This window comes from Helicoverpa zea, chromosome 3 (assembly GCF_022581195.2).
Source record: "Helicoverpa zea isolate HzStark_Cry1AcR chromosome 3, ilHelZeax1.1, whole genome shotgun sequence".
NCBI lineage: Eukaryota > Metazoa > Arthropoda > Insecta > Lepidoptera > Noctuidae > Helicoverpa > Helicoverpa zea.
The window spans coordinates 1559363-1570769 of record NC_061454.1 but is presented as its reverse complement, the minus strand read 5'-3'; the positions used below and the strand labels follow the sequence as shown (position 1 = coordinate 1570769).

At 36.9% G+C, this 11407-nt stretch overlaps 2 protein-coding genes across 2 annotated transcripts in view; one reads left to right on the top strand and one right to left on the bottom strand.

The window, feature by feature from the left end:
* Positions 1–1475: 1475 nt before the first annotated feature.
* LOC124646151 (oligosaccharyltransferase complex subunit ostc-A) lies at positions 1476–2166 on the bottom strand. The gene is made up of 2 exons (XM_047186232.1): positions 1942–2166; positions 1476–1856 (listed from the first exon to the last, which is right to left on the bottom strand). The coding sequence occupies exons 1-2, from the start codon at positions 2078–2080 to the stop codon at positions 1546–1548; spliced, it is 450 nt and encodes a 149-aa protein (XP_047042188.1). The 5' UTR covers positions 2081–2166; the 3' UTR covers positions 1476–1545.
* A 612-nt stretch (positions 2167–2778) lies between these two features.
* Positions 2779–11407, top strand: part of LOC124646310 (SUN domain-containing ossification factor) — a 73332-nt gene continuing 64703 nt past the window's right edge. The window contains exons 1-2 of the mRNA XM_047186432.1: positions 2779–3083; positions 3164–3397. Of these exons, the coding sequence (XP_047042388.1) occupies positions 2995–3083; positions 3164–3397 (323 nt within the window). The 5' untranslated portion in view covers positions 2779–2994. The remainder of the gene's footprint in view (positions 3084–3163; positions 3398–11407) is intronic.

The following is an 11407-nucleotide window of genomic DNA, read 5'->3' as shown; positions in this document are numbered from 1 at the left end:
TTGAAAGCGGTGAAACTTTTTTAATACGTATTTGTGTTTTTTTTTTCGGAACAACGTCAAAAATTTGTTACAACTCTTGGAGCAGCGAGGACGACGAAATTTTAATAGATTTCGTTCGTAACCACGAAGCAATATATAATATAAAAAGTAAAGATTATAGAAAAAGTCAACTAAAACAGAATTGGTGTCGTGAAATTTGAGAAATATTAAATAAAACAGGTTAGTAAGTATGATACAACTAACAAAAAGTTTATGACGTTGTGTTAAAACGGCCGTGGAACTTTCCGCATGTCATCACCGTAAAGACGACCGTCTATTTGCGTCCGTAATATGACGGTCGCTATATGACGGCACCGCTTTCCTAGGAAACCCAAGCTTTAGACATATGGCACGGCCGCTTTTTTGTAGCTATCCGAACTTGGTCGGATTATGTAGGGTTTCGATGCTCCGTCAGTATTATAATTGTCTTTCTTTAATTACTGAATTTAATGACATGAAATTTTGCAAGTGAATAGTTGAATGATTAAACTAATTATTGGCATACATTTTACCATGCAATTCCTTTAGAACGTCGTGATATTCGACTGCTTTGTAAACAGTGATCTGTTCATGGTAAAATATCCTATAACTTTTTAATTACTAACGGAACATCATTGATACTTGGCAACATGTTGGAGACACTTACAAGGTTTGTGTAAACGTGAAAATCTAGACCCCAAACTGCATACTTTAAGAACTAAGACCTAATAAGTGTATTTTACGTTTATATTTTTATCTTTTAAACCCTACGACTTTTTCTAAATCTGTTTTTTAAACAAATATAAACAAATTCAAAACAACGTATGTAAAAATCTACAGCTCTCTATGTAAGCGCTTTATATGAAAACTAGCTAATGGCCAAACGTTCGCGTAGCGGAAAGTTGAATTTCTCCGAAGTTTATGCATGCACTGATTTCATTCATACATAATCAATTATACACAAATACACACTAATTTTCGGACACGTCTCTTTTCTTCTAAAGTCTATGGATTAAAAAAAGTTCCGCCAGGACAATGTTCACCAACGTTCGCCCAGCGGAATCTGTTTTTGGTGAATTTCTCCACAATGGCTGCATACACAAATTTTTATTTACCATATACAATTATAGGACGTCTTACACTAATTATCTGCATAATTAAAATCTTTAAATTCAACAACATTCCGCTGCGCGAACGCACACTACAAATAGGGTCAATCCCCACTGAAAGAGCAGCGGCCGTAAATGCAAGTGATTGAGCGCTCTTACATTGTCCGTGCTCTTACGGCCACTGCTCTTTCAGTGGGAATTGACCCATAATCTTCATTACCTATTCACATACCAATATTGCTGATTGCATACATTTGTTTTAATACAATTTTATAATACACTAACTTAATATTGCCTAAAACAGTTACCAATGATATCAACATCAATGGTGAAAATGAAACACCATCATAATGGATATAAAAAATATTTAATAAACTTATTAAAAAACATTTTGTGACTTTGCTTAATCTATTAGCAATCAGTTCTGTAGGTAACCTGGCAGCTTCATCCTCATGAATATCCAGGTTGTGAAGAAAGACACAAGAATACATAGGAAAGCTACTGAGATTAACAAAATTCGATTTAATTTTGGCGTCGAAGGGTTGTGCGTGCGGTCCAGAATGATGAAGCCAAGCCCGCCCAGAGAGAAGAGGAAGCTGGACGCCAATCCCTCCATAATGTACTGCCCATTTACGCGATTTGGCATGAAGGCGACCGGCCTACTGTGCCCATGTTCGTCGGTCGTTGAACCCACGCTCGGTGGCTCCACAATCACGTCGTATATTATCCCTACAATAAAGCACACATATTACAACAATCTGTTAATGATTCCTATAAGAAATTAACTGGAAAACGCACAAAACAAGCCTCTAACCTCCTGTTACTAAAAAGTATGATAGCAGCACCAATGAGAATGTTGTCATGGCAGACGGAGCCTGAAGCCATGTCGGCTTCTTAATTTTAATATTAGGAATTTCCAGGACCGTGAATGGTAGTGCAAATAAAGCCTCCATTTTTCGAATTTACTAAAACAAGAACCGACAAAATTCCAATAAAAACGCCTGTTGACGTCGATGACAAAATGTCAACATTATCTGTGCGTGAAAGCTAGTGCTGTGAGTTCTGAATCAATTTAATCAACTAATCACATGAACACTACTTTAAAAAAAAGTTCCTGGGAGATTAGCAGAGAATTGATACAATTTGAAACTATCATTTGCGTATTCTCCAACATGAATAAATTATCAGATAAAGTATTCTATAGGATTTATTATCATTAAAATATTTTCCCTAATCATTTCGTTTAGTATTAAATGAACAGCACTATATAGGAGAAGTTAATACATTCCAGTTTCCGTTTTTATTTAAACTTTTCTAAACATCTTTTTTAAGTTCTATGTAATGTAGATTATCAGGTATTGCATTCAAACAGTTTTGTTACAGTTTGTGACTAAACAAGGAAATATTAAACATGATAATTTCAGTGTAATTTCAGTAATTAATGTGAACAGCTGAGAGAAATATTCTTCATGGTTCTGCTTGAAACCGAACGTGTTTACGGCTAAATATGTGGGCCAATTGAAATCGAGCTTAAGCATTAAATGTTTAACTGGTATTGGTGCATTAATATGAATCGATTACATTTTATTCTGTTCGCCAATAGGATTTCAGTATTCGTCCAACGGCAAAGAGAACAAAAATTTTGGCAATTGTCAAATTACACGATTCGATTTTAGTAAAATTGAGCAAAAGTTCGTTCCCACATTTTTATCCGTTTGGCGACGGCAGCTAATTTTTTTAGTTATTATTCAACCCCTCAAAATGTGTTAATTGTGCTCGTGTTTTGTGTGATAAGGAATAATACTCGATTTACATTGTTGAGTTTGAAGGCGTCGCGAATATGTGTTAATTTTACGCACAAAATGATATGGACTGTGGATATTTCACTGATATTACGATGAAGGGTGGTTTATGTGTTATCTACACGTCTTTGCTGACTATTTCAGTGCTATCCAGGTAAGGGAGTATTTTTTTCCATTCTGAATTTTAAATTGCAACAGATGGCTGATGAAACTGATTCGTTATGTATTTCACAGTTGTGCTCTCTTCATTTTGGTGGTTTCGGAGGCTCTTCAAGGCGAGGGTGTCGACACGAATGTCGACCTGTCGGGGCTGCATAATGTCAGTCAGAAAGTGGGGGTTGGGAAGCAGGATGTGCCAGGGAGTCAGGAGTCGCCTGAGTCACAGGTGGCTGAGGACTCGAAGACGAAGGAAGACCATGAGATGATATTCGCGGAGACATTGTCGTTGAACTCAGTCACAACGGAGGGGTGAGTGAAACTTGGAATTTTGTTAGCATTGCAGTGAAAGTGAGTTGTTCTGTTGAGTGCTTCCACTGGCCTTCAGTTTTTTACTTATTATCATTCCATTTATAGCCAATTGTTGTTGTTGATTTATTCAGTAAGGTCTTTTAAACTTGGGGTAATAACTTATGTAGTTTCCTTTTATGAATGAATATTTTTAAAACTGTTATCTTTCTGATGATATAAAACCAACTGTTGAATGTACATGCTGTACTCTGTAAGGTTTATCTTATAAAATGATTTTCAAATAAAGTATTGGATTGAGCAGTAATTATAATGATGAAATACCTAACTCTTTAACATTATAAAATAATCATGTAAACACATTGCTTCTTCCTTTGTCTATAATTTTTATTTCTAAAGGGAAATAATCATTAACTTTCTTATTGGAAAATTATGAATTTATTTATTCAATGATCATGCAGTTGTATTTATTTAATTTTTAAGCAGATATTGAGTTCTTTAGCTGTTAAAATATTCTGTGGATATGGTTCACAAACTCTTAATTTCAAGTCAGTGTTAATAGTCTAGGAAGTCAAGCATGCAGTTCTTATGCACAAGAAGTACTTATGCAATCAGTAACGTAACATTTAAAAAAGAAACAAATGTCAGTAATTTCTACTTTTATTTTCATCAGACCTGGGTATTATGAAGTTGCCTACCATCATCCTTCTGCCCTTATACTAATTTCTTGTTTGGGATTGCCACAGTATATTTTCTCCCATACTTTTCTGTTTATGGTTGTAACATTATTTCTATCCATATAAAACTATTCATAAAAAGCAGAAATATGTTCTTTAAATATTAATTAAGAAAAGATGTTATTTACCAACATTTAGTTTACTCAGTGGCCCTGACAAGTATGTTACATGTGGGTGAAATTATTAGTAAAGATGTGGGCGTGTCCCCATTCCTACCAACCTGCATTGTATTGTGTATCATACTGTTTGAATTTATAATAAAGTTTAAACATAAACAAGTAAAAATAGCTGATAATGCTACCTAGGTTATTATCCAGATATTTCTTGACTTAAAAACTATTTGTTACATTGATCAATGGTAATTTATGTTCTTCAGAAATATAAACGCAGGCTCTCATGTAAAGAATACAAAAATATTCTTTAGTTACCTATTAGTTATTTAATACAATGCTGGGATTATACTGTTCAATATTATTAATTTTATGGGAAATACCTTTGATCCACATAATCATTGAAGGACAATATGTGGGTGCTCATTGATAACACAGCAATACTGTTATCATTGTGGCTTACTGGGAAAGTAATCTTCACCGTCAATCAACTCTTTATCTGTTGTGTGAACGCGTGTTTCACTTGGTTGAAAATCTTCTACTATTTTTCCGTTTTTTTGGAGGTGAAAAATTATCAAATGACCCCACTTGCTGTGGTATTGGTGGGGTCAGACTCTTTAATCCCATCATAGTAAAGAAGCCAGATGTAAGGGATATGGTGTTATAAAACCGCATGCATAAACACTGCACACTTAAAACCGGCGTGTGTCAGTGACCTTACTTCAGAAAAGATTAGGTCGTCGACACAAGATCTTTGGTGACGTGTCTTCATCAGCTAATCCATTAAACAGGTTGGATGCACTGAGTCTGAGACACAGTCAGTCGTGGTTAAAGAAAAATGTCAGTGTAGTAATACTATAGCTTCCGATACCGAATCCGTGAGTAAAAAAGAGAAAGGCTTACTTTCGTGCTTCAGAGAACTAGAGCAAGTTTTGTCAACTGTCAACCTACTAAATAATTCAAGCTTTTTATCACCATTATAAACTATACTGTTATCTAAATATATCCTGGTAGTGCAATCGGATACAGCAGAATGACCTAGTTCCGAAATATCTTAACGTTGCCACCTGAAATGCGCGAAATATTTTGACAGACATATCTTGAAGTTAGGCGAAAGTAGTCTCTATTTCAAAGAGTTACCTTACGTCCCAGAACTGTAGGAACTGAACCATATTCTGGCTTTCACTGTATTATAGTGAGTGTAACTGATAGCCATGTTGAAATATGTACTTCTGTTACGTTTATTTCGGTCAAAATTGAGCCGTGAAAATAAGATAAAAAGTTAAAATATCAATGAGAAGTGACGTTGGTAGGCGTGGACCGGAACCCGCATATTTTTAGACATAATCATTTGACGGTTAACCTTGCCCAGATTGTATTTTTGTCGTTAAACTGATATTGACGATGATATATCATGTTTTCGTAACCTATATATTTTCTGACAGATATTCGTCACGTGTTTAAGAAAGAATTGTATGGAGAATTTCCCTTAAACATGTGTCGAACCCCTGTTAACATTTTTGAGACCACATATGACCATTAGTACATTTTTTGAAAAGAGGAAGTGATTATAGTGGTAGTAAGCAAGGAGAAACTGTATATTCAGAATTTATTTATGCCATTTTTGAAAGCACCTACTTTTACCAAATAAATATTTTTACCATTCTTTACCTTCATATTCCTAAAGGGAGCGGTTTCTTACGTCTACTATAATTTATTTTATAACAAGAAAGTTTTCGGTATCAGCTTTTTAAGCTCAAGTTGAAGCCATACGAAGAGAGGCCTCACAAGTGCCTATTAAACTGAACAAATGTGGCCCTGATATGCACCAGTATAAAACAGGAAACCAGCTAAAGTACATTGGCATTCGAAGCGTGAAATGTGCAATCAACACGCGTGTACCAATTCGTTCAGTCTTTTGGAGTTTTATTTTGATCTTTATTGTTATTCTTTTACACACTTAATATGAATTACACAAAGATTTCAGTACTTTTCATATTATAAATGTACGAAAGTAACTACCCAGTCTGGATTTTAGGCCAAAACTACTAAAACGATTTAAATTATTTTTTGTACAGAGACTGTCTAGACTAGAGCCTACACATACATACATACTTTGAATACATAGACTACATTTTATCCAGGTGTGGGCAGTAGTACCCTCGGGACCCGGGAAGAACTGCGGGGACACCTAGTTTCCCCTAATTCTGACTTGTAGCACATATTACTAAATAGGTCTTCGAACTCAATATTTGTAGCCGGATATCACATTAGTAACTACATAAATATGTACTTTTATGTTAACAGATGACTTCCCCTAAGTCTCTTGTAACTGAATTCTTTGAAATCACAAAATTCTATTTTTGGAGAACCACGTTACGCTGTTTCCGGGACGTGGAACTTTACTAGCTGTCTTAAAACAAGTTGTAGCAAAGTCGACTTTCAAAAGAATTGTAGTAGTTCATAGCCTATAGAGCTCGTTGACTCAACATTTTAAAGGGACTTCCAACCATATTTTTTTTACAAATTAGCTAATTATAATGGTGCCGCTTACTCTTCTCACTCTCACTTAACTGAAAAAAGGGGTGTAATTTTCAGAATGCAGCTTTTCTGATTGGGGCATTTTTACTGTGGTCTAAATAGTGCAAAATTTCCCGCCCATGACGTAAAAGGAGGAAAAATACATACGAATGATGCGAGTTATTAAAAAAATAAAGCAGCAGTATTTCACACTACACAATTTCCAGTCATTGTTGATGTTTGTTCAACACATTATTATGTTTGAGCGTGACTGATGCTACGATAAACTGATAGGCGTATTCCGTTCCGTTTATAGATTCACGACATAAAAATTGAACAGGCTATTAGCACTGTTTCGAAGAATCAATTGGTAGATGGGGTTTTTGACGCCACGTGCGCTCATTGTTTCAATTTCATGATTACTAGCTTCTGCCAGCGGTTTCACCCGTATCCCCTGCACGAACCCGGATAAAAAGTAGCCTTTGGCCTTCCTCGATAACTGGGCTATAGCAAAATCACTTTTCTTCATCATTTAACAAAAATCCCGGTCAACTGCGAATCAGTTTCTCCCAAATCAAAGAAACCGCAGACCTTAGTATATAATATTCAACCTAATTAATACCTCTATGTACTGACATACAGTTCCTAACAGATCTACATGAAAATGGAAAATCTTTACTACCTATAACTCAAAAGCGCAGATAAATTATCACAAATATGTAGGTACTTCTAATATCCCCTCAAGATTGAGTGTACTTAGAATTAAATGCCACTTGTCACAACCATTCTGAAGTTTATAGGTACTTAATACTGAGTGACTTTTCAGTAGAGAAATTGCGTCTAAATTACATATCTACATAGCTTTCTATTTCTCTCCTTATTATCTCATGAATAGACCCCGGTTTTAATTTATGTATAACCTAAATCTTCCTCATAAATCTGTCGGTGGAAAGCTCGTGAAAATCGTTTTTGAGTTTATCACAAACAGACCGAATATTATTATAATTTTAAATGTAAGGTACTCCATAACTCAGCATCATATTTAAGCTTTGTCTTCATGATCTCCCAAGCCTTTTCCCAACTATGTTGGTGCCGGCTTCCAGTCTCACCGGATGCAGCTGAGTACCAGTGTTTTACAAGGAGCGACTGCCTATCTGTCCTCCTTAACCCAGTTACCCGGGCAACCCAACCCTTTGAGCTTTGCCCTTCCGAGCGGTACATGTTGTATCTACATTATAGAATGTACCACCTGTATAACACATGGAATACTAATACAATCAAGAATTGAGTATTGACCTGCAAACACGTGCGAAGTCCTTCAGTATTATGTGCTGATGATGATGATGAAATAGGTTGTCAGATAGTGTAATGATCACGCAAGACTCTTCTTTGATGTGAAATAAACTTTTTTATTCTGATGACAACTGATAAGTCATACATTTTGATTCTGGCTCATTTAATATGATGCGATAATGAGTTTTGCAGTTTTTGAGGGAAAATAGAGAGCTGGAACGAAAACAAATTCTAGTGAAACTGAGCGAATAACTACGTTCAACACCTACATCATTATGTGCCTGAAAATCGCTTTGGAAAATCCGTAAATTTCCCGCCAGGCTATTATTTTTATTATTACCTACCATTTTACGGCGATTTGAATAAATTATGTTGTAGAAAAAAGTTGCATGAAGCATTCTCATTTTCATCTTAGGTGGTACTTAAACATTCAATCAAGTTTGTAGAATTAAATATAGATTTCTGTTCTTCTTTATTCATATTATGTGTATAATTTTCAATTCGTTTTTTCTTGCCATCTGTAGTGATCTGCAGTGTCTCTCATAGCCTTCGTATCCCAAAATTTTTACATCATGTCCATCAGCAAGTCCAATCGACAATGACTCCTAAAATAACAAATTGTAAATCTACTAAGCGCTACTAAATAATGATGACTTGATAAACATGACTTATCATCATTATCTAAGCAGGAATGTGTGTTTATAATACGTGCATAGATAAAATGTACGTTTCGTGAATTAGCAGTTTTCTGAATGATCTCTTCATTGACAATTTAAGCTACTAAAAATTCTGCATACCATACTTACAATTCTGCATATCAAGTTATGGTAATTGTGCTGTAAACGAATTTAAGTTTTGTTTTTAGACCAAATATAACTGTCGGAACAAGTTTACTTTGAACCATATTTTTTTCTCATTAGAACGTTACATGTCGGTTTAAAAAAACTGATTAGTTTACTCTGTCGATCTCAAGGTCCATAATTCTTTGCTGGTAAAACAACAGTTATTTTAGTGTCTTACATGATTATTGATAAGTATTTTTTTCCAGAACCGAATATTACTTGAAAAGCTGCAAAAGCTGCTTTAAATTTTTGCAATTTCGTATCTTCTGTCTAGACTAGGCTAGCATATTTATTTTTATTTATTTGTTCCTTTATTTCAGGCAACTAGGGCCCATAGCAAATACAATACATAAATAAATGACATATCAATACTTATAAACTAATACATACAAAAATAAAAACAACTACAAACTACGTATTGACACGAGTAAGCGGTCTCGTGTTACACTTCGTGGTGTCGCGTAACCTCCCGCGGAATCGCCGGAACACGACACCCTTCGGCCAAAACTGTTCTTGAAACAAGTCGAGATGCTGAGTCGGCACACGTACCACAAACGATTTAAAGTTCGTGTTATGACTCGACTCTAACTTCTCGACTCTCAAAGTCCAGTTGGTCTTCACTCGAATATACTCCACGATCTCCTCGACCTTCGTGGAGTGATGTAATCGCGAAACATACAACTGCGTCGTAGGAATAGCGGGGCGCAGCAGCATGTTTGGACCCATCAATGCAGTTCCGCATTGATTCCGACTTGATGGCTTCTTCTTCTTCCTCTCCACCCTTATGAAACCATCTGCATCAGCCTTCCCTTTGGTTGGTTCAGGATGAACCGTTCCTTGGGTTACTTCAGGGTAACTCTGAGTTCCCACAATAGCCTTAGGTTGCCGTTGAACGGGAATTTGCTTTACGGCAGCCGAGTAAACACGTCTAGGCTTCGACGTGCTTACATTCATCGGCGTCCCGACGACAGGAGACGCGGAGGGGGCGGGGCACAGTTTAGCATCGCTTGCAGTGACGGCGACCGGCGACGAGTGCACTATTGCTGACGCGGCGCTCGGCGATGCGTTGGCCTGTCCGTGGCGTGTGTTGTCGCTGTTGGCAGGCGCGAGTGACCTACTTACAGTGTTTCGTAATTCTGTTACTTCACTGCGTAGATCACTAATGGTAGATTGCGATGCTTCCAGCTTCAACTGCAGCTCGACCAGGCTAGACCTCATGCTAGTGATGTCCTTTAGGAGCCTGGTGACGTCGACGTGGTCAAACGTGACCGGGGGCAGCTTGCGCAAATCCTTTGCCACGAAAGTTGGTACGTCGTCTGGGTCGGTCTCCTTCAGCACTTTAATCATGTCTTGGAGACTCCTCTCTCCCTTTTCATCCCTCCTGCGGGACGGCATTCGATCTGCCATAAGCAGCGTCTCGTACAGCAGCGTCTTGGCGCTGCGTATCTCCGCCTCAGTGAAGTTTGAGGTGCAGATCTGGGTCACACTGACCTCATCCATGACGTCCAGCTGGTACTGCAGGAACGCCAGGACCTCGTTCGCCACAAGTTCTTCCGAACGCATGGTGTGCAAAAAATATGCGGCGACGGCTGACGCCGCGCTCGGCCGAAATTATAAATAATAATTTCTGCGTACGGTGCAGGCGCGTCCGATGTCAACGCTAGTACGCGATGCACTCCGATGCATAAACGATGTAGACTTAGATAATCACAGAGTACACGTTGTTTTCATTGTGTTTCAAAATCACGTTGGTAAATATTTGCTCACGTGCGTGCCTTGTAAAGCCCTTTATTATTATACAAATCTCGCTTTATTGTTAAATGACAATGACATTGTTAATCACGTTGTAGTTGATATCTTATCATTCTCTGCTGCCCTGGTACTTCTTTAGACCTAGTTTGTTGTTGTGCCTTTAAGTAGTAGAATTTTGAAAATATTTCAAAAAAAAACATCTACTCGGCTGACCGTTGAAAAATATTCCACATATTCAGTTTATTATGTCCACTGGGATTTTATTTCATTATTTACAAATTTATAAAAGGCGCTGAAGAATTTGTACTCTTTCCTGTCACCCTGTAGTGTGCCCAATTTAGATAGTTCTGTTTCCTTGATCAGCACTAATCAGCAGCCTATCTGATATAATCTGCTTGTGGTAATTTTCATTGTGTATCTTGGAAATTCCGTGATCATGGGAACGGAGATACCAATAGTCATTAAGCGTCACTTTAATCATATTATCGGGATTATTGTTTATTTATCGTCAAAATGTCCAATTTCAGCGCGCATTAAATTATTTGGTTGATAAATCTTATCTTTCTGAAAACAAATGAGTGATGAATAGCAATAATTCAGAATTATCTGTAGGGCTGTATGCCAAAAGTATCTGAGAAACTGATATGCAAACAGGTATTTCCAGCCAATAATAATGTTCGCAATGAGTTATAATTTAGGGCGCCAACAGATCCGCATATTTTTGTTTTGGAAGGTAGAATGATATATGTAGATGATTTT

Excerpts from the sequence above, each read along its gene's own strand:
- LOC124646151 (XM_047186232.1), bottom strand. The coding sequence starts at position 2,080 with ATGGAGGCTTTATTTGCACTACCATTCACGGTCCTGGAAATTCCTAAT. Across the intron at positions 1,857-1,941 it reads ATACTTTTTAGTAACAGGAG|GGATAATATACGACGTGATT; the intron begins GTTAGAGGCTTG and ends GCTTTATTGTAG.